This window comes from Sapajus apella, unplaced genomic scaffold (genome assembly GCF_009761245.1).
Source record: "Sapajus apella isolate SASKATOON/1434 unplaced genomic scaffold, GSC_monkey_1.0 scaffold47, whole genome shotgun sequence".
NCBI classification, from domain to species: Eukaryota; Metazoa; Chordata; class Mammalia; order Primates; family Cebidae; genus Sapajus; species Sapajus apella.
Genome location: NW_022436987.1, coordinates 4,147,372 through 4,170,907, shown reverse-complemented (window position 1 = coordinate 4,170,907; position 23,536 = coordinate 4,147,372). Strand labels below are relative to the sequence as shown.

The 23,536-nt window shown below is 44.5% G+C and overlaps 1 protein-coding gene across 8 annotated transcripts in view; it reads left to right on the top strand.

The window, feature by feature from the left end:
• Positions 1–23,536, top strand: part of DENND2B (DENN domain containing 2B) — a 182,262-nt gene that overhangs the window by 109,202 nt on the left and 49,524 nt on the right. For all 8 annotated transcript variants that reach the window (XR_004257578.1, XM_032240679.1, XM_032240680.1 and 5 more), the window contains one exon: positions 15,731–15,835. Coding sequence is in view for 7 of the 8 variants with exons in the window: in XM_032240679.1 (XP_032096570.1) it covers positions 15,756–15,835 (80 nt within the window). In the remaining variant the exon portion in view is untranslated. The remainder of the gene's footprint in view (positions 1–15,730; positions 15,836–23,536) is intronic.

Here is a 23,536-nt window from a genome sequence, read left to right as displayed (position 1 = left end):
CGGAGTTTCGCTCTTGTTACCCAGGCTGGAGTGCAATGGCACGATCTTGGCTCACTGCAACCTCCGCCTCCTGGGTTCAGGCAATTCTCCTGCCCCAGCCTCCTGAGTAGCTGGGATTACAGGCACACACCACCATGCCCAGCTTATTTTTTGTATTTTTAGTAGAGACGGGGTTTCACCATGTTGACCAGGATGGTCTCGATCTCTTGACCTCGTGATCCACCCGCCTCGGCCTCCCAAAGTGCTGGGATTACAGGCTTGAGCCACCGCGCCCGGCTATATTCCATTCTTAAATAACCACAGTTACTTACTAGGTACTGCATAGCATATCAGACCTTGGAACCAGATTGATTAGAACCATCCTCATTTCCTATTCCACATTGCTGTTCACATGGTTCTTGTTTTTTATTACAGCAACTGCCGAAAACCCAGCCTCACAAAGAAATGACATCAACCAAAAGAATGTAATGCAGTCTGTTGTTGAAACTGTGAACACATGGGGTGTCCAACAAATGTTGAGTGTTGCTCTGTTTCCTTCAAAAATTTAAAATTTGCAGCATCCCTGTAAGTTTACCATGGCGCCCTGGGGCACCTCAGCCCACAGTGTGAGAAGCACAGGCCTGAAACTGGCAAGCAGCGCTTGCTCTGTTTGAGGGAGGAAGAGGCAAGTTCTGTCGTCATCATGGCCCTTAAAAGCATGGGCAGGTGGATGGACAGACTGTCCTTCTCAGCAGTCTCTGCTCCAGAACGACCGCATTGTTTGAGGAAGGTCTTCCTGACCAGGGTCTGTGTGTGTGAGCCCGTTTTCCTAGATGGGGAAGAACAATGATAACCAGTGCTTATGCTTATTTGGTGTTGAGTCAGAGCCCTCTGAACTAGACGGCTTAAAGAAAATGGGGTTTTGACAACCAGAATTCAGGGGCCAGGCATTGGACTTTCTGCTAATATCCTTTTCTAATTCTTTTTTTTTTTTTTTTTTTTTGAGACAAAGTCTCTCTTTTTCACCCAGGTTGGAGCGCAATGGCATGATCTTGGCTCACTGCAACCTCTGCCTCCCCGGTTCAAGCAATTCTCCTGCCTCAGCCTCCCGAGTAGTTGGGATTACAGGTGCCCAGCACCGTGCCCAGCTAATATTTGTATTTTTAGTAGAGGTGGGGCTTCACCATGTTGCACAGGCTGGTCTCAAACTCCTGACCTCAGGCGATTCACCCGCCTCGGCCTCCCAAAGTGCTGGGATTACAGGCATGAGCCACCATGCCTGCCTCTTTTCTAATTCTTTATCCAGATAGGGGTTCTTTATCCAGATGCAGGGGTGTACTTGGGATGGATGGTAGCTTCCTGCCACAAGATGTGACAGAGACCAAAGGACTAATGTGCTCTGGTATCACTTAATAGAGTCTCACGCCAACCTCTCCAGACTCTGGGGTCTGCTACTTATGAAACTCTAGGCAGATTACTTAACCTGTCAGCCTCAGTTTCTTTATCCACAAAATGGAGATAATGGCATCTATTTCATGTAGTTGTAACTAAGATTAAACAAGCTAAATACCTGCATAGAACCGGCAGAGCCTGGCTCTATAGGTGTGTCTTCTCCTACTTTCCAGATTTGAGGAACAAAGGGCTTTCCTCCAAAGGGAAATTGAGCCCTAATGATCTAAGATCTGCAGTTCCAGAGTTACCCTCTACTGCTTCTTTTTCTTTTTTAAGACTGAGTCTCTGTCACCTAGGCTGGAGTGCAATAGTGTGATTTCTGCTCACTGTAACCTCTGCCTCCCGGGTTCAAGCAATTCTCATGCCTCAGCTTCCCGAGCAGCTGGGATTATAGACATTCATCATCATGCCCGGCTAATTTTTGTATTTTTAGTAGAGACAGGGTTTCACCAGGCTGGCCAGGCTGGTCTCAAACTCTTGACCTCAAATGGTCCGCCCGCCTCAGCCTCCCAAAGTGCTGGGATTACAGGCTTGAGCCATTGAGCCCAGCCTCTCTACTGCTTCTTAATAACTTTGCTTTGTGGATCTAATGTTCCCAAATCTGCTGAGCTCTGCATCCTGCTTGCTATATTAAAACTTTTTGTTAAAGTATATAATACAGCATGAATGTATATATGTATCCAACTCAACAAGTTTTTACAACTAAACCCAGGTAACCAACACCCAGATCAAGATACAGACTATTATCAATATCCCAGAATCTCCCTCCAGTCTTCCTGTGGGTATCCACTCTCCTGACTTCTAGTAGCATAGATTTATTTGTGGGTTTTTTTAAATTTTATTTTTAATTTTTTAAAAATAGAGACAGGGTTTCATCATGTTGGCCAGGATGGTCTCGATCTCTTGACCTCGTGATCCACCCGCCTCGGCCTCCCAAAGTGCTGGGATTACAGGCTTGAGCCACCACACCTGGCTATTTTTGGGTTTTAATTTTTTTTTTTTTTTTTTATAAATAGGCTCATCTAGTATGTATTCTTGGTTTCTGGCTCTTTTATTCAGAATAATGGAGAGATTTATCCATGTTGTTGTGTGTGGCTGTAGATGTTCATTCTCATTGCTGTATAATAATCATTATGTAAAATACCAAAATTTACCTTCTCTTCTTCTGATTATGAGCATTTGAGTTTTTAGTTTATAGCCATTATGAATAGTGTTGTTATGCACATTCTCATGCTTGTTTTAGTACACATGTGTATGCATTTCTGATGGGTATAAAATTAAGAAAGGAATCGCTGAGTCATGGGGCATACATATATTTAGCTTTAGTATATAGTACCCAACTTTATTCCAAAGTGGTAGTATTGATTTATACTTCCTCTGTCAGTGTTTGAGAATTCCAGTTGCTTCACATCCTTGCCAACCATAGGTATTTTCTTTTTCATTTTATCCATTCCAGTGGGTATGTTAATGGTGTTACATTGCAGTTATAATTTGCATTTCGTTGATGTCTATTGAAGTTGGATACCTTTTATATATCTCTTCACTTCACTGTTTAGGTATCCTCTCTGGTGAAGTATCTGTTCTATTCTTTTGCCATTTTTCTTTTGAGTTGTTATTGATTTATTTGTGGAAGTTCCTGATGTATTCTGTTTAGGTATCCTCTCTGGTGAAGTATCTGTTCTATTCTTTTGCCATTTTCTTTTGAGTTGTTATTTATTTATTTGTGGAAGTTCCTGATGTATTCTGGATGTGAGTCCTTGGATGGTCTACTGGGTATATTGTCTTATACTCTGTTGGCTTGCTTTTCACTTTCTGTATGGCATTTGTTAAATGAACAAAGTTCTTATTTAATGTCTAATTTGTCCATGTTCTTCATTATGGTTATCACTTTCTATTTCCTTCTAAGAAATCTCTGCTTGCTCCAAGATCTCCTTGACTTTTTCTCATGGTTTTTCTTCTACATGGTTTTTCTTCTGCCTTCTTTATCTCTTCCAATCCTACAAGACTCAGCCCAGTGTCATTTCCTGTCTCTTCTAGAAGTCCTCCGCAGCATCCATTCTTCCACCTGATTAGGTGCCTTTCTCCTGGCTCCCAGAGCTCTGTGTTCATACTTCTATCACAGCTCTTGTTACACTGTACCACAGTCTTTACTTATCCATCTCAGACAGGGTGGGGAGCTGCTCAGGGCCAAGGACCAGAGAGCGTGGCATAGCAGCATAGGGGCCTGGCTGGTAAGATGCCCTCAAAAGGTTCCAGTAAGTAAGTAAATGAAATGCCCTCACCTATCTCTCTTTCTCTACTCCTACACTACTTCCCAGCTTCTCTTAACCTGCTCCCTCTTTTAATGAATGTAAAGATCTTTCACACTCTGGGGGTGTGCTCCAGATTGAGAGTTAACTACAATTACAGTATTTCAGGGAGGGCTGATCAGCAGTGTCCAAAACAGTAGACATCAGGAAAGGAAGGTGCTGGAATTCATTAAGCCCAGAGAAAGCACCTTTGCACTGTATAATAGGAAAACCATTATAATGTTTTCTTTCTTTCTTTCTTTTTTTTTTTTTTTTTTTGAGACGGTTTCGCTCCTGTTGCCCAGGCTGGAATGCAATGGTGTGATCTCAGCTCACCGCAACTTCTGGGTTTCAAGTGATTCTCCTGCCTCACTCTCCCGAGTGGCTGGGATTACAGGCATGTGTCGCTACGCCCAGCTAATTTTGTATTTTTAGTAGAGACAGGGTTTCTCCATGTTGGTCAGGCTGGCCTTGAACTCCCAACCTCAGGTGATCTGCCTGCCTCAGTCTCCCAAAGTGCTGGGATTATGGGCATGAGCCACTGTGCCCGACCTTATAATCTTTTCAGAGAGCAATTTTAGCTGAGTTCTTGGTCTGAAGCCACTCCTGCCCGGAATCGTTTGGGTTTTCACAGGGTGTGGCCTCCTTTTGAATTTTCTGAGTGGTTATGGTTGTGTAAGTGGGTCAGACCCTTCACTGGGAAGGCCAGAGGGGACTAGAGATGGGCCTGGAATATTGAGCCCGACTGCTGTTCACCCTGTCTAGGGAGGCAGTTCCAGTTACAAGGTACAGCAGGTGTGAAGGCCCTGGGATAGGAACACACCTGGTGTGTTTGAGCACATGGTAAGCAGACAGTGTGGCTGGAGTGGAGAGAGTGAGGGAGAGAGAGTAGTTGAAATGGGGGCAGAGATATAAAAGGGACCTAGAAAATAGAGGGCCTCGTAAGTTATTGTAAAGACTTTGGCTTTTACTTTGAGTAATGGGAGCTACGGTTTTGAGAGTTGAGCAGACGAGGTGATGGGAGCCATGATGCTGGTAGGGAGTACAAGTAATGGGTGTGGCCCATTGGGGGTCTTAGTGAAACTGGAAGCGGAGGCAGCTAAAAGAGTTAGGATGAGAGAGGAGGCGTTGAAGTTGGGAGCTGGAAGGAAAGCTAAATCCCCAGCCCAGAGACTTCCAGTGCTGCTGGGCTCTGAATACCTGCCATTCTTTGTAGATGGCTTCTCACTGGTCTTCATGTTCTCATTGTAGAGGTGGCGTAGTGTCCCTAAGCTATAGGTGGGAAAACATAGGTATTAGGATTTTGCCCAGTCCCTTTACCCTTTATTATTTCCTGGCTTTCCTCAGAGAAGGTGTAGCTTGTGGATGGTGTGTTTCCTCTAGAGCAGAGGAGGCAGCTTGTCATCAGTCAGGTTGAGCTTAGCTAGACTAGAGAACGTGGGAAGGGTGAGGAGGTCAGGACTGAGGGTCAGGAAGAAGTTGACATTTGAACTGGGCATTTAAGAAAGAATGGGGGCAGAGGACATTGAAGATAGAAGGAATTGGTTTAACAAAAGCTTGGAGGCATGAACATTCCTGGCATGTGCAGGAAGTGTCATCCAGTGAGACGTGGCTGGCCAGAGGGGGGAAGGCGCTGCCACGAGATAGGATTGCGGCCTCCGGATCGTCACAGTTGCAGGACCTACCACGTTCTCCTTGTCAGAGCGAAAGAGGGCAGTGGTTGGTCCCCAGGAGCAGGGTTTTTTATGGGTCAGGCTTCCAATCTGCCTTCTTTTTCCAAGTGCTGACAAGACATTGGGCAGAGTAGGTGCCATTGTCCTGACAGAGCTAGGATAAGCCACTTGCTGAGAGGCTGAGTGTCCAGAATGGCAGACGCAGCATGCCTAGGTTTTTAAAACTATCTGAGAAACAACCAGATTTCTTTTGGTTATAGAAGTCCTCACTCCACTTCAGGCTTTCAGGAAGTGTTTAAACCCAGCTTTAAACCTCTGCAGGATCCTCACTGAAGTGGAGAAGGACCAGCTGGCAGGAAAAGGGATTGAAAAATGGTTGAGGTTGAAAAAGCAGACTTAAAGGGCTTTCTTTGAGGAGGAGGGTTGGGAAAGAGGATGTGGGAATGATAAGTGGACAGTGAAGAAATGGAAAACGTTCTTGCTTTTTTTTCTGATTATTATGCAACAACAAAAAATTGTCTTTTCCTGAGGCTGACTGAGGGAGATTTCAGCCTCACAGGGACCTGTGAAAACACCCACCCATCCTCTGACCTCCCAGCAAAACAAGTGTTGGTTCCTCTCCACTTGACCAGGATCACTAGCCCTGCTACGTTTTTACTTGAAGGACTTTCTAGACCTAGGGCTGGAATGGAAAAGATCTAAGATACGAGGTGTACAGAGGTAGTGAAGGAGAAAAGGGGGTTGCTGTTTTGTAGGGAATGAGACTGTCTTGAGAACATCCTTCCTAACCCCCTTTTCTTCTTCTTCTTCGTCTTCTTCTTTTTTTTTTTTTTTTTTTTTATAGAGACAGGGTCTTACTCCGTCACCCAGGCTGGAGTGCAGTGTCATGATTATAGCTCACTGTAGCCTTGGACTCCTTGGCTCAAGTGATCCTCCTACCTCAGGTTCTCAAGTAGCTGGGACTACAGGTGTGTGCCACCATGCCCTGCTAGTTTTTTATTTTTAATAAAGACAGGGTCTCTCTCTGTTGCCTAGGCTGGTCTCAAACACCTAGGATCTAGCAATCCTCCTGCCTCCGCCTCCTGAAGTGCTGGGATTACAGGTGAAAGCTCACATTTTTGAGAACCTTGGTTTAGATACTTAAAAGGAACTTAATCTAAGATCACTGAAGTTTGCAGCAGCTCTGGGTTGTGTGTGCAGGTGGGGGGAAGGGAGGTATGGCAGGAAGAGAATGGAGGCAGCACCAAGAAGATAGAATGAAAGGGGCCATTAACTGTTTCTCTTTCTTAGGGTCTTTCTTAGTCTGTTTCTAGGAGCCCTTTTATTCCTTTGAGAACCAGGCAAGTAGTGGATCAGTTGGAAGGGGCTGTGACTTCTGCTTATAGCATTGGTGTGCTTAGCTCTTTCTAGGAAGCAGGGGAGCTTTTCCACAGCAATTTTAACAGGGGCCTCGCTGCTCCAGGAGGAACAGGGGCTGATGTGAGCATTCAGAAGACACAGGTGCCGAGGGTGAGGTTGAAGTCCCATGGGGGAAGGATCATCCTGATTTAGTTGCATTTGTTAAGCCTCTTAGAATCTGAGTGCCAGTACTGGTTGCAGAGACTCTTGGCAGCCCTCCTCTGGGGAGCTGTCAGTCTGTTCCTCGTGTCCTTGGCCAGTGCCCTTGGATGTGGAGAGGTGCAGGAAGGAGTCAGCAAGAAGGTAAAGAGGGTCTGAGGTGGTGTTTGCTGGGCAGCATGAGTAGGCAGGTTGGCCCCTGAGCAGTCAGGCGACAGCTGCACACGGTAGGGTCATTGTACTGCTGGCAGTCTCCTGGCCTTCACCAGGCTCTCAGAACACACACAGGAGCCCTGTCCCCTTTCTCGCCTTCTCTGTTCCTTTAGGCTGCTGCCTAAGCTTTGACTTCCACATGAGCAGAATTGCTTAGGAAAGTAGTGGAACATAGATATAGTAGAAATTCCCTCAAGTGGTTGAGAAGTTTCCTTTTTTTCGGGCATCTTGACTATCTTACCTGGGCTATAAAGCAGGGTGCTGGGCAATGCTTACGTTTCCTCTCAGTGGCGACCTGAACCTCAGCAGAATGAGAGGCTTTCCTCCAAATGGTTGCATTTCTTCCTCATCGCTCAGGGCTCAGTGTCTGCTGCTTCAAGAGCAAGGCATACTATCACATCCACGGTTACGCCTGCAGAAGAGTATCCAATAGACATTTAGAAATGTCACCTAAACAAGGACAGATAGGTTTTTTGCTCTAGAATGGGAAGGTTCACTCTTAGAGGTGGGGCACCCCTCAGAAAGAGCTCCCTTCAGTGACTGACCTCTCATCAGTCCCTCCTTGGACTTTTGAGAGAGCTTCTGTGGATCAGGTGATGGGATCAGGTCAGAGGGAGAAGGAGCACTCAGGATGCTAGAGAGAGTTGCCAGGTGAAGGCTGGACTGAGCAAAAGCTGTCAGCCTTCCAGGAGGTCTTTCTTCCTGTGGCAGTAAGAGAAATTGATGGGGGTTTCAAGCAGCCAGGAGGCTGTGCCCTGTACTGCTCCTGCCCGGCCACCCAGGAGGTGTTGTGTATGGCTGCTCCCAACACCGTGCCTCCTAACCCTTCCTACTGGGACACAGGCTGGAGAGCCGTGACACTTACTTGTTGGCTGGGAGGTCAGGTTGCAGCCGAGTAGAACAGACTAGGAGGAGGCCATGGATGAGGAGGCACAGTGCTGCAGTGGAGGGGGCCCGCCACATCTAACTGGGCCAGCGCTGGCCAACTGTTGTCATACAGGAGTGCACACAGTGATGGCAAATTTTCTCATTATTCAAAAGAAGCTAGAATCTGAATATTTCTTTGTACTCACCTGCGTTCCAAAGTTTGACAACTAATTCAAATTATTTAAAAATTAAAGGAAGGCCAAATGAGACATGTTTTTGCTTCTGCAGACTACAAGCGTATGACTTCTGGTATAAATGCTTTTTCCCAGGAGTTTAGAAAAATGAGGAGAAAGCAAGCAAAGAGATTGTTAGCTACCATGGTGTGTGGCAGGAAGAGTCATTTTGGCATACGGGAAGGTGGAGCATACCTGGAGACTGAACAGAGCTTAGATGAGCCATTGGTAGTGCTTTCGAGGGATCCTGTGGTATGCGTGTTTTTTTGTGGTTGAGGGTCAGTGGTTCTCTGCGTGGTGGAAGAAGCCAATGGGATGGGGGAGGAGGAAGAGGGGCTGAATTTCCATCTTTTAGCTGTTCATAGCTAGGCAGATTCTTGGGGAAATGGTGAGTTGTGACCCCTCTAAGTCCCTAGAGAACATGCTGTGGGACATAAGTTTTTGCACTTAAGGGCATATAAGCTTGGTTTAAAGTGCATGCTAAAATGCAGATTCCTAGGCCCTGTCCCCACAGATTCCCATTCGGGAGGTGGGGCCTGATGCTATGCATTTTAAAGCATCCCATCAATGTTAAAGTGGTGGACAGTGAAGTGAGACAGAGCTGGGTCTGCATTCCTGCTCTGTTCCTTCACTAGGTGAGTTATCTTGGGCCAGTCATTTAATTTCTCTGAATTTAAATGTCCTAATCAGAAAAATGAGACTGTATTATCACTGTCTTGTAGAATGGTGAGAACTAAATTAGAAGACAGTTGGAGGCAGTGCAGGGTCCTGGCTCAGAGTCAGGGTACTGTGGCAGGTCATCTGGGCACAAATCCCTGCCTTGCCCCTGTCTAGCCGTGTGACTTGGAGCAAGCTAGTTCACTGCTTTCTGTCTTGCTTTCCTTGATGAAGTATAGCTAGCCCTGTGAAATATTAATGGTAGCCACTTCACAGGGTTGTTAAAGAGTTAAATGGCTTAATACACATGAGGTGCTTGTAACTTTAGCTGTTATCATTACATGTATAAAAAGTCTAGCAGCGTGTCTCATAATAAATACTCCTTTGCTTTTCCTCAGGTCCCCTTACTGTGGGTAACAGATTAAGGCTAAATTCAAATGTCACCTCCTGATGAGGTCTTCCTGGAGTCCACTTTTTACTTTCTCGTTTCCCTTCACTGTTAGCTTCTCCAGGGCAGGGACTGTGTACTTTCCATGTTAATATCCTAGCACCTTGCACAGTGCTTGATGTAGAGTCAGTGAATTGAATGAGTACTAGGGAATCTGAAAAATGACTCAGACTGGGGAATGGAGAGGTTGTCTTCCAAATACCTAGGGAAGCATGATCTGGAAGAACAAACATTTATTAACCTTCTATTGCCAGACAGGGCAATCATGGGAGGTAGGTCATGTTGCTATTATGGCTGTTATAGTGACAAAGTGAGTCTTTGAAGCTCACTGGAGCAAGGTCACATAACTAGCAGTTGTCAGAGGCATGGCTGGACTCAAGGCAGGTGTTTTTCCCACTGCCCCTTGGGCCCTACGACTGTGCCTCTTTGCCTAGATGCAGTTTGTAGAAAAGTTCCAGAGGTACCTTATTCCATTCCCTTCTCTGGATCGTAACTCTTCAGATAGATAGTTGTCTATGATTTGTCAGATCTGTGTTTTTGAGGAACTTTGGATTGATGGTATATGCTAATTGAACAATTTACTTTTCTAAACATGCAGTTCCTGCCTGGACTTTGCCATTGATCGGCCTGGGAACTAGTAAAGAAGCCTCTCATCACGCTTGTGTCTCTGCTTCATTTCCATGGGCATTTCCTCTGCTTCAGGAGCGTCTTCTCTCCCTGCATCCTGACTAGCCAGGGTATCAGGCTGAAAGCATAAATGAGGGCCTGGGACTGCTTTTAGGAGGTGGAGAGAAATATTGTGGCCCACAAAGCCAGAATGCTGAGAGTGCTCAAGTCTGAGATTCGGGTGTAAAGGGTTAGCCTGGCCTTCAGTTCCTCAAGTCCCAAATGATTCTCTGACCCTGATAGACCTGGGCCAGAGAGAGCAGTTGGTGGGGAGGTTGGTAAGTAGGCATCTCTGTCCTTCTAACCTAGTGCGCCCTTCTGAGGTTCTCAGCAGTGCTGGCTCAAGATGCCTGAATTCCCAGGCCACTTCTGAGAATGGCAGCTGCACCCTTGGAGAGATGTGACTAACTGTCCCTGTCATGGGCCTGGAAGCAATTTTGTTCTGCTTCTTTCTTGGTTACATCTTCACAGGATTTTTCTTTTTAGCCCACCCAGATGTCAGAGTCAGCTACATTTCTCTTTCTTAGTAAGTTGGCTCTGTGTTCTCATATGCAACTACATGATAGCATTTCAGAGCAGTGAGTCTACCCTCCTAAAAGCAGAAATTCAGGGAAAGAAGGAATATGTTTTTCATCATGTTTTTTTTCCCACATATTTCAGTTTCTGGTCATTCCACAAATCTTTTGCCTTTTCTCCAAGGGCCTGCCCTGGAACTGATGGAGCAGGTCAAGTGTTGTTTTCATGGGTGGTGTTGGTTATTGCTACAGTTGAAAGCCAATACTTAGCAAGTTGATCCTGTAGCACTGTGCTTCCTGAGGACCCTGAGAAATGGCCTGAGAAAACGTCCAGAGGTTGCCTTGTCTCTCGCTTCTCTGTTGCACACACAGCCATATGATATGCCAAGCACTTAACCTGGCACTGGGCTGGTGCAGGTAGAGAGTATCTCACTAGAGCCAGTGTGCATAGATGCCCTGGGGACAAGATTGACTTTATCATTGTCATCATCACCATCACAAATGTTATGCCATTAATATAGACTTAAATTTATAGGGCCAGGCACAGTGGCTCATGCCTGTAATCCCAGCGCTTTTGGAGGCCGAGGTGGGAGGATTACTTGAGACCAAGAGTTTGAGAACAATCTAGGTAACATAGAGAAACCCATCTCTACCAAAAAGAAAAAAGTTAGCTGGACTGACTCTGTATTCTGAAGGGTAAAAGTGAGGCTCAGAGTTGGTTTCCTTTTTCCAGAAGCATCTGCTGTATTCACCTTGGAGGGATGTTTCATTGTTGTCACCATCAGACGATCAGTCCCTGCCTACTGGCTGCTCCCTGTCTTTCCAGCAACCATACAGCTCCCTATCACCATCACCAAAACCACAACTGATTGCTTATGCGAAGTTAAAGAAATTAGAGCTAGTACATTTCATATTGAGATTAGGAAAGAAGTATAAATGGTATCAAGAATTAGGATTTGACTTATTTTTATCATCAAAACCAATCACTTATTTGCACCAAGGTAATAAATAAGATGGTCTCCAGGATTAAGGTCATCAGTGGCCATAAATAAATATGTTTAACTTTCACACCCAGATATACTTCATTTTGGTCAATGTGTTGTGAGAATTCCAGTCAAAGTGAGAGAACTACTGTTTGTGAACGGTTCAGCTTCCGTGTTGGTGGTGTTTGCCTAGGCTATGGTGCACATTGACATTGGAAATGTGCTTGATGTGTTGGTTGTGTTGTCTCTCACACCCGCTCTCCAAGGCACTTAAAAATGATTTATTTAGCTCTTAAGTTTCAACATCTATATTGAGATGTAATTAACATTCTGTAAAATTCATTGATATAATGTAATGGTTTTTAATATATTCACAAGAGTTGCACAACCATTACCACTATCTAATTCCAGAACATTTTTATCACCTCAAAAAGAAATCCCACACTCCTATAAGTCATGTCCCATTCTGCCACCCTCAACCAGTGCTAGGCAGCCCCTGGTTTACTTCCTTTCTGTCTCTATAGATTTGCCTATTCTGGACATTTTACTAAAGCGGAATCAAGGTTTATTCATGTTGTAAAAATGTGTCAGTACTTTACTCCTTTTTATGTCTGAGTAATGTTCCATTGTATTGATGTATATACCGCATTTTTGTTGCATTTTGTTTATCATCAATTGATGGACATTTGGGTTATTTCCACTTTTTGGCTACTATGAGCAGTTCTTTTAGGAACATTTATGTACCAGTGGTTGTGTGGACGTATATTTTCATTTTTCCTGAACAGATACGTAGGAGTGGGTCATGCTGGTTTATATGGTAACTCTGAGTATAACTTTTTGAGGAACCACTGAATTATTTTCCAGAGTGGCTGTGCCATTTTACATTTCTACCAGCAAAGAATGAGAGTTCCAATTTCTCTACAGTCTTACTAGCATTTGCTTTTATCTGCCTTTTTGTTTTTTTATTATAGTGGATGTGAAGTAATATCTCATGTGGTTTTGATTTGTATTTCCCTAATGACTAATGAGATTGAGCATGGTTTCATATGCTTATTGGCCAAGTTTATATCTTTGGAGAATTTCTGTGCCAAATCCTTTGTCTACTTTTTAATTGTGTTACTTTTTTATTATTGAATTGTAAGAATTCTTTATATATTCTGGATACAAGTTTCTTTTTTTTTTTTTTTTTTTTTTTGAGACGGAGTTTCGCTCTTGTTACCCAGGCTGGAGTGCAATGGCGCGATCTCGGCTCACCGCAACCTCCGCCTCCTGGGTTCAGGCAATTCTCCTGCCCCAGCCTCCTGAGTAGCTGGGATTACAGGCACACACCACCATGCCCAGCTTATTTTTTGTATTTTTAGTAGAGACGGGGTTTCACCATGTTGACCAGGATGGTCTCGATCTCCTGACCTCGTGATCCACCCGCCTCGGCCTCCCACAGTGCTGGGATTACAGGCTTGAGCCACCGCGCCCGGCCCTGGATACAAGTTTCTTAGCAGATATATGATTTCCAAAAAATTTCCCCCTTTCTTTAGGCTGTGTTTTCACTTTCTTGATGGTATTGCTTACAGCACAAAAGTTCTTTATTTTGTCATAATACAATTCATGACCGTTTTCTTTTGTTTTTTTCATGCTTTTGGTGTTATGTGTAAGAAACTGTTGTATAATCCAATGTCATAAAGATTTACTTCTATTTTCTTCTAGCTTTGCTTTTGTAATTGTAGCTCTTACATTTAGGGCTATATTACATTTTTACTTAATTTTAAAATATGGTATGTGGTGGGACCCTACTTTATTTTTTTGTATATGGATATCCAGTTTTCTCAGCACAGTTTTTTGAAAAGACTCTTCTTTCCCCATGAATTGTCTAGGCATCCTTATTGAAAATCTATTGACCATGAATGTAAGGAATTATTTCTGGAATCTGGATTCTGTTTTATTGATCTCTGTTTCTATTCTTATGTCAGTACTTCATTGTCCTGGTTGCTTTGTAGTAGTTTGTTTTTTAATTGGCAAGTCTGAGACTTCCACCTTTGTTCTTCTTTTTCAAGATTGTTTTGGCTGTCCTGTATCCCTTGCATTTCCATAAAATTTTAGGATCAGCCTGTCAATTTCTGAAAAGAAACTAGCTGGGATTTTGATGGATATTCTGTTGAGTATATAAATCAATTTAGGGAGAATTGCCATCTTAACAATATTAAATTTTCTGATCTATGAACATGGTATATCTTTTTATTTTTTATGTCTTTAATTTCTTTCAATGATGTTTTATAATTTGCAGTTTATGTGTCTTGCATTTCTTTCTTTTTTTATTTCTAAGTGATTTATTATTTTTGCTGCTATTGTTAATGGAATTATTTTCTTAATTTCATTTTCAGGTTATTCATTGCTAGTATATAGAAATAAAATTGAGTTTTTTTGGGAGATAGAGTGTTGCTCTGTCACCCAGGCTGGAGTGCAGTGGCACGATCTTAGCTCACAGCAACCTCTGCCTCCCAGGTTCATTACTTTTGTGCCTTAGCCTCCCAAGTACCTAGGATTACAGGCATGCACCACCACACTTTGCTAAATTTTGTATCTTATTAGAGATGGGAGTTTTGCCATGTTGTCTAGGCTGATCTCAAACTCCTAGCCGCAAGGGATCTGCCTGCCTTGGCCTCCCAAAGTGCTGGGATTCCAAGAGTGAGTCACTGCGCTTGGCTCAGAATTGATCTTTAATATTGATTTTGTATCCCACACACTTTCTTGAACTCACTCACCAGCTTAATAGGTTTTTTAGTGGAATCCTTAGGATTTTCTACATAGAAAATCATGCCATTTGCAAGTGGAGATAATTTTACTTCCTTCTCTCCAATCTGAATGTACCCTTAGACTTTAATCTTTGTATTCCTTTTATTATTTGGCATAAAACAGTGTTTCTGAAAGGATACTGCTTTTACCATTGGTGATATACTAGCTAAGAATATATGGTACACGAACAGACATTCTTTACTCTGTAAATATTTAAATACCTTAATGTATATAACTTTTATTTTAATGGGTATTAGAAAAAATATGATTAGCATTTCTAGCTCCCAATTTCATGATGTATACTCAAATGTTACTTTATCATAATGGTTATCCTTGAACATCTTACTTAAAATAAGATACCCTCTTCACTCTCTTTCTCTCTGCTTTAAGTTCGTTCGTTCCTTCGTTCCTTCGTTCCTTCCTTCCTTCCTTCCTTCCTTCCTTCCTTCCTTCCTTCTTTCCTTTCTTCTTTCTTCTTCTTCTTTTTTTTTTTTTTTTGTGCCTGTGTCTTTTTTTTTACCCCGGCTTGTTTTTTGTGGCGCAATCTTGGCATTGCAACCTCCTCCTTCCAGGTTCAAGCTATTCTCCTGCCTCAGCCTCCCAAGTACCTGCCACCACACCTGGCTGATTGTTGTATTTTTAGTAGAGACAGGGTTTCACCATGTTGGCTAGGCTGGTCTCAAACTTTTGACCTCAAGTGGATCCACCTGCCTCGCTCTCCCAAAGTGCTGAGATTACATGTGTAAGCCACATGCCTGGCTCTACCTTGCCTAATTTTTTTCATTCTACTTATTATCACCTTACATGTTATACACAAATGTACACTTATTATCACACCCATGATAATTCATGTGTGCTCATTGTCTGTTTTTCCCCACTGGGATGTAAGCTGCATGAAGTTACAGACTTTGTGTTACTGTTTGCTAGACTGCACTTGCCTTGGATATGGGTGCTTAATAAATATGTGTTGAATGAATAGTTTATTGTTTAGGATGAGGTTACTTTTTTTTAATAAAAGGAAGCCAGTTTCAAATGTATTCAAGAAAAATATTGAATAAATAGTATGTCAGGAGGTATGCAAATATGGCAAAAACCATGGACTGTATGGAATGACAGAAGCTGAGGAAACTTTAAGGAATGTGGAGAGATGGAGGGAGATGGAGTTTCTTGGGCTTCTTTTTTTTTTTCTATGAAGTGATGTTGTTAGCTCACACTCTTCCCTATTCCAGGCCAGGAGTTTCTTGGGGCTCTGAAGCTGTAACACGTGGAGTTAAACGTTATGTGGGAAAGTGGTTTCTACCACCTGCCACAGAAACCCTCTTGGCACTTTTGGTGGTCATCTGGAAGATGTTCAGGGTGCTTTTGTCTGCCCGTGGAAACTTGGCTTACAGGCGTTATCTTCTTTGCAGGGCTCTGGGTTTGCAGAGAGCCGAAATGACCATGACTGCCAACAAGAATTCCAGCATCACCCATGGAGCCGGAGGCACTAAGGCCCCTCGGGGGACCCTGAGCAGGTAGGTTGGGGAGCGCTTGGAGGGGGTGGCATCAAGGGACCTCGGTCCTGGGTGGGATCCCTCCAAAATGTAAATAATCATCATCTTGACTGAAAATCATCCAGGTGACTGGTCTAGGCCAGCTTATGCTGACCATTAGGCAGAATATATTTTCTGCTTCTATAAGTTTCCATGTGAGATAGCAAACAGTAGCCTTAAAACCAGCTTTGCTTTGTGCCTAGCATTCCAAGGATGGGGCAGCAAGAAGCAGCTGATATTCTTCTGGCTGTAACTTTTTCCTGTGGTGGGGGAGAGCTTGAGGCCTGTGCCTAAGCTAAGCTGCACTGTAGTGAGGGAGGCTGACCACACTGGGGTAAGGGTGAACAGGCAGTTAGACATATTAGCACAAACTCCAAGCAGCAGTCTGGGCTTTATAAGAGTTTAGAGAAACCCAGGATTTCGGGATCATATGGATTTGGTTCAAATCCAAGTTCCAACCACTTACCAAATGGTGAGCTCTCAGAACGTTTTCCTGTGCCCTGTAAAATCTTCATTATTTTATCTGTAAAACAACAATAATTGTAGTTGTCTTACAGAGTTTCTTTGGGGATTAAATGAGATAATGTATGTCAGTGCTTAGCGTTATGGCTGACATAAAGCTACTCAATAAATTTCAGCCCTCTTTCTAGGATGAGATCAAAGCTTCCACAACTCACAGATACACAGATAGATGTGCATTACTCTCACCAGGGCTTCCCTGATATTGGCCAAGGCTGGACACTGATGTCCTAAAAGAACCTTTAGCCGGGCACGGTGGCTCACGCCTGTAATCCCAGCACTTTGGGAAGCCAAGGCAGGTGGATCACAAGGTCAAGAGATCGAGACTATCCTGGCGAACATGGTGAAACCCCGTCTCTACTAAAAATACAAAAATTAGCTGGGCGTGGTGGCATTTGCCTGTGGTCCCAGCTACTCAGGAGGCTGAGACGGAAGAATCACTTGAACCCAGGAGGCGGAGGTTGCAGTGAGCCAAGATTGCGCCACTGCACTCCAGCCTGGCAACAGAACAAGACTCCGTCTCAAAAAAAAAAAAAGTTTTTGGTCGGGCATGGTGGCTCACGCCTGTAATTCAAGCACTTTGGAGGCCAAGGTGGGCAGATCACCTGAGGTCAGGAGTTCAAGACCAGCCTGACCAACATGGTGAAACGCCGTCTTTATTTAAAAAAAAAAAAAGAACCTTTAGTCTCTTTTATTAAAGCTGTGTACCTTTCGTAGCCCTTTCTGCTGAATCTCAGGTGGTAGACAAATTTGGCTTATGGGGCCTTTTGCTCTAGGTTGGATAGCTGTGAGAAGGATGCTCAGCTTTGGTTTGCACAGGGCTAGCTCCTTCCTGGATATCTGGCTGTGCAGTGCTAGGCTGAGTCTAACAGGGTCTGGTCAGAGGTTGTGGTAAACGTTTGGTTCATTCAGAACTGGAATCCAGATATAGTTGGTATAACAGTGCATGGATATAACCCCTGGGGAGTGATTGTCATGAAGGAGGCAGGAGTTCCCCACACCATACATACAGGGCCCTGTCCCAGTAGAAACAGCCTAGATGGAGTATGCCAAACTAGGGTTGATGGACTCTGACTTGTTAAGTACATAAAACCTTGGGACTTAGCCAAGGAAACTGACTTTCCGCTTTGCAGCAGCAGGACTGATAGGAACACCCCCTGCCCAGGCAATCCCTCTAATTTTAGACCTGCCTTGGTGGCATAGCAGCTTTCCTGGACTGGGCGAGGCTGGGAATGGCAAGGAACAACTTCTTGGGCAAAGCAGGGGGAGAAACTGACCTCTTCCAGAACGTGTTGGTGTCCAAGGCAGAAACAGGTCAAGGTTCAGAGTCTTTGTCTCCCAGCCTGCTCCTGGGAACCACGTTGCTGGGTTCTTGTCAGCCTGGTGGCTTTCTTACCATGAGCTGGCAGATGGAGCTGGGAATTAAGGTTCCCATTTTTTAGAATATCACATGACTGTAGGAGTGAAACAAATATATGTGACTTGTCATTTTATTCGTAATTTTAAAGAAATTGAGTATTTAGGACCTGACATGGAGATTACCATTCCCAGCAACTTTCAACTCTTTTAAATATTCTTTTTTTCCTTCTAATTTTCACCATGCAGGAATGGGGTAGAGGGGTGGGAGTTGGCAGTATTTACATCAAGTTTCAAAGCAGACTCAAGACTTCTGACAGGTGCTCCAGTTTCTATTTGGAGTAAATGCCGCCTTCTTCTTTTTTTTTTTCCCACCTGCAGCTGTCTTGATTGAGTTATAAAAGGGTGGTGTCACTTTTTTTTTTTTTTTTTTTGAGACAGAGTCTTGCTCTGTCGCCGAGGCAAAGTGCCCTGGCCCTTAGCTCACTGCAACCTTCGCCTCCCGGGTTCAAGCAATTCCCCTGCCTCAGGCTTCCAAGTAGCTGGGACTACAGGCCCCTGCCACCACGCCCGGCTAATTTTTATACTTTTAGAAGAGATATGGGGTTTCACCATATTGGCCAGGCTGGTCTCAAACTCCTGACCTTGTGATCTACCCACCTTGGCCTTGCAAAGTGCTGGAATTACAGGCATGAGCCACCGCGCCCAGCCTTGCCTCCTTACTTCTAAGTGTTTTCAGAAACTGCTCTTCCTTTAGCTTCTCAGCATGCTTGCCATCAAAACATGTTAGATGGTGTTTGTAAATATCTGAGCCTCAGATGTGCCTAAAAAAAGCATCTTTCCTGCCTCCCTTCTAAGTCTCACTTCCTTCCTAGCACATTTTGGCATCTCTCCCTCCCTCCCTCCTTTCTTTCCTGGGAGTCTGGCTTTTGGTGTGAAGTTGCAGGCCTGTGTGGCTAGTGACACCCCTCTCTCAGAGACTACCCCTGGGGTATAGGCATTATTTAGACATTGTGATCTGGTGATTTCCTTGGCTGCCTTCACCCGTGGCCACATCTGGGTGTGTTCTTTGGGCTGAGTAAAACAGTAAATCACTGGTTCATTTAGGAAGGCATTGTCGGTGAAATCAGATGGTTCTCCTAGGCACCAGGCTCTGTGCTGGGCACCGGAGGGCAAAGAGGGATGATTCATTCTCTTTCTCCAAGGTATTTACAACTTGGAGTGATGATCTTGGCACCTGAATTTCTAGTTTGACCTTTCAATAGATGTTTGGTAGTGACCTGGGGCCCTTTTATCACCGTCAGCACATGAGTCCAAGGAGGAGGAGACTCCTCGGTGTGACCAGAGCTTTGGCTGGGGAGGGTAGTGGTGCTGGGGCCTTGGAAAGCTGGGCCGTTGACACTTTGGCTGCTTTGGGGACCTCCACAACATCCACATGAAGGCAGAGGAGTCCAGTGGTTCTAAGAGGCATTTGTATCTAGCTTTAGGGGAAGAGGGAGGTCTGGGTAAGGAAAACTGGTGGGGGTGGGCAGATGGGACCCTGTGTAATTGTCAAGGTATGTATTTGAAGGACTGTACCCTTAATTTGCGTAAGACTTCACCTGGTGCTGCCACAAAGCCAGTGTGGGTTAAAGACCCTGGATTCCATTCCCTAGGTTTTCACGGGTGTGTTGCTACTTTATTCCTTCCTTTTCCTTTACAGCTTAGTCTTGATTTGGCAGGAATGCGTAGGAGGAAGAAATCTAAGCTATTCATGTGACCGCCTCAGTTTTGTTCTTTGCTGTGTTTTGGTCTCTTGAAGTAGGTTTCCTTGTCTTTGTTTTTGTTAGTGAGGTTGAATAGGCATACTGTTTTATCCTTACCTGTCAGATACACTCTCCCCAAGACTGTTCCCACTTCGGCTATCAAGATATGGCTGCATCCAGCTCTGGGGTTCGGGGCTGGGATTCTCAAGCCTCTTCTTAATTCTAGAGGTCAGCCTTTACTGTGTTGGTGTTGATGACCTGGGATGGGACTGGAAGCAGGTTGGTAACTTGCAAAAAAGGAAGTATTATGTTGAGAGCTAATTCAGCTGTGTAGATGGGGTGAACTTTGCCACTTATTGCTCTCAGGAGATTTCACTTGTGCAGGAAGACCTGGCAGGCCGCAGGGGCTCTTCTCCGAAGACCTGTTGATTTCCTCCACAGCTTCTTCACTGTGAAACTCCAGCACCTGGGTCATTGCAACTTGGAAATAACAGCCTATATCAGCCTTGAGTTTGGGAACTTTGCTTGTGGTAGGTGCTGAGTGTCTGTAAGAATAGATAATTCTAGGACAAGAACTTTGATGTCTTTCTGTGTTCCTAGAGCCTGGAGCAATGCCTGGTACAGAAGCCATTGGCTATTTGTTGATTAGTCAACTAGATAGATGGGAGAGCAGGCTCTTCGAGCATAGTCTGTTGTGCTACTTGAGTCCTTATGGTACCTTCCTAATGGGTCATCTCAGCTTTGGACTCTCTCTTCATCTAGTCTATAGATTCTTTGAAAGGCAATGCTGAAAGCAGGATTTAGAGCTCATTCAGTCTAACCCATTTGATTTACAGATTGGGAAACTGAGGCACAGAAAAGAGGAGGTACTCCTCAAGGATATAGAACTAATAGGAAGAGGAACTCAAGCCTGCCTCTCTTGATCCTTCTGTTATTATCCCACCACATTCCCTTCCTATGAGCATTCCTGGGGTCTTCCTGCCCCAAAAGTACTGCTATCCATGATAAAGTCAAGCTTAGCCTGGTTTGTAGGGCTTTTTCAGGACCTGGCCCTGGTCTTTCTTTCTGCCCTAATAGTTCACTGTTCTCTAATGCAAACTTTATGTTTCTTCCACTCTAGATGCAAATGTTCCCTTCTCTTCCAGTGCTTCTTTTGACCACCCAGCTAAGACAAATCCCTGTCCCCTGTGCATTCACTCAGAATCTTTGGTTTAAATTGGCCAAATGACACTTATCATATAGTATCTCATAGGGTCGATATTTGTGTGGATCTTATTTCCCTTACTTGGAACTCTTTGGAGGCCCAGTACATTCTCTGTTGGGATGTTAGAGTTGGAAGGGATCTTGAGATATATCTGGCTCGGTAACTTACATTACAAATGAGGAAGCTGAAGCCCACCTAGCTATTTGGCAGTGGAGCCATGATTTCAGCTCACATTTGCAGGTTTTTATACAGAGGGTGGCCTCAGTTTGTGATATGGTGAAATCCAGAGATGTCTTGAGGCTCCATGGCCAATATAGGTAACATTAGATCAGGGAGAAGCTAAGAGCTTAAAGAGAAGAATAATCTTCTGAGTAGCTCTGGGTAAAAGATAATGCTGCAGGGCCTGTCCTGGCCATGGCAGGCCCCCCTCAGGAGGACCTGTGGCCATAGCCCCTGTTACCTGAGATGCTGCCTTGAATCCAACCTTGATGCTGTCAGTACTGGTCTGGTTATTTGTGTGTAACAAATGACCACAAACTTAGTGGCTTAAAATAAAATTTACTGCTCACCAATTGGAATGTTGGTAGGGCTCAGCAGGGAAAGCTTGTGTCTATTCCTTGCAGCATCAGTTGGGGTAGCTTGAAAGTTGTGGGTGACTCAATGGCTAGGGGCTGAAATCATCCGAAGGCTTACATGTGTGACAGTTGATGCTGGTAGTCAGCTGCAACTTCAGCTTGGGAACACCTGCATGTCATCTCCACACTTGGCAGCATGCCCTTATAGCATGATATTTGGGTTCCGAGAGTAAGAATCCCAAGAAAACAGAGCAAAAATGCATGGCATGTTAGTGACCTAGCCTCAAAAGTCAGATAGTTTATCTTCCATTGTACTGTGTTAAGACAGTAACAAAGGGCTGCCTGAGCTCAAGAGAAGGGAAGAGAATTTCCACCACCTGATGAGAGGAATATCAGCATTTCTTTATAAGACAGTATGTGGAATGGGGTAGCTTGTGGTACCTATATTTGAAAAATACAGTCTGCCAGAGCCTGCCACCTGGGCACAACAATTCACATCTTTCCCAGATGCAAAATACACTCAGTCTCTCCCCTAAAATCTCAGGTCTCATCTTATTCATGACATCAGCTTGAAGTCTGTTGCAATGGACTCTGTCGCCAAAATCAACTCCAGAAAAGGCCGGGTGCAGTGGCTCACACCTATAATCCCAGCACTTGGGGAGGCTGAGGCAGGCGGATCACTTGAACCCAGGAGTTTGAGACCAGCCTGGGCAACATGGGAAAAACTGATCTCTATAAAAAATACAAAAATTAGCTGGATGTAGTGGTGCACACCTGTGGTCCCAGGTACTCTGGAGGTTGGGGTGGAAGGATCACTTAAGCCCAGGAATTGAAGACCAGCCTGAAACCCTCCCTCTACCAAATAAAAAAGTTGGTTGGGTGTGGTGGTGCATGCCTGTAGTCCCAGCTACTCTGAAGGCTGAGGCCGGAGGATTGCTTGAGCCTGGGGGGTGGAGGTAGCAGTGAGCCAAGATTGCACTGCACTTTAGCTTGGGCAGAGAGTGAGACCCCGTCTAAAAAAAAAAAAATCAGGTTCAGATATAGATGAGACTTTTGGGGCGCAGTTTCATTCCTTGTGTGCAGCTCCTTGCGTGTTGCTTCTTGCTGTGAAGACCTGTAAATTAAACAGAATATGTATCTGCTACCCAAAATACACTGGCGTGACAGGCTTAAGGTAACCACTGAATATGCTTCTTTTCAAAAAAGGGAAAACGAGGCACCCAGCAGTCACTGGTGATGTATTTCTCATATTCATCGGGGCATCTGTTGCTAATTCTTTGACTAGGTGTGGTTCATTTATCTTGTCTCTAGCTGCGCACTCTGGGCTTTTGGTTCTGCCCTCTAACTCATCTTTTCTTTTCCATAAAAGTAGCTCATGACCGGGCGTGGTGGCTCACGCCTGTAATCCCAGCACTTTGGGAGGCTGAGGTGGGCGGATCACAAGATCAAGAAATTGAGACCATCCTGGCCAACATGGTGAAACCCCATCTCTTCTAAAACATACAAAAATTCACTGGGCATGGTGGCGTATGCCTGTAGTCCTAACTACTCAGGAGGCTGAGGCAGGAGAATTGCTTGAACCCAGGAGGCGGAGATTGCAGTGAACCGAGGTTGCACCACTGCACTCCAGCCTGGTGCCTGGTGACAGAGCAAGACTCTGTCTCAAAAAAAAAAAAAAAAAAAAAAAAAAGTAGCTCATTACTATAGGTAAGTAGTTTTCTCCATCTGCTTCGTGCCTGTAATAAGGGTCCAAAGTCTTTTCTTCATTTTGTGCTGTCTCTGTTCTTTTCACTCCAAGCTGATATACTACCTTTAAACATTTTACAGGATTCTGATGAATCATTTTATAATCCCTTATAATAGCAAAAAGCACACATGCAAATCACTTCAAGATAAGCCCCTTGGCCAGGTGCAGTAGTTCATACCGGTAACGCTAGCACTTTAGGAGGCTGAATTGGGAGGATTGCTTGCACCCAGGAGTTTGAGACCAGCCTGGGCAATATAGTGAGACCCTATCTCTACAAAAAAAAATAATCAGGCATGGTGGTGCATACCTGTAGTCCCAGCTACTCTGGAGGCTGAGGTGGGAGGATCACCTGAGCCTGGAAGGGTGAGGCTGTAGTGAGTCATGATGGAGCCACTACTCTAGCCTGGGAGTCAGACCTTGTTTCAAAAAAAAAAAAAAACAAAAAACAGATAGCCCTCTCTCTACTTTGATTTGGATTTCTTGTGAGATTGCTTTGGGACAAAGGTTTTTAAGATTCTTAGGAGCCTTATTGTCTTC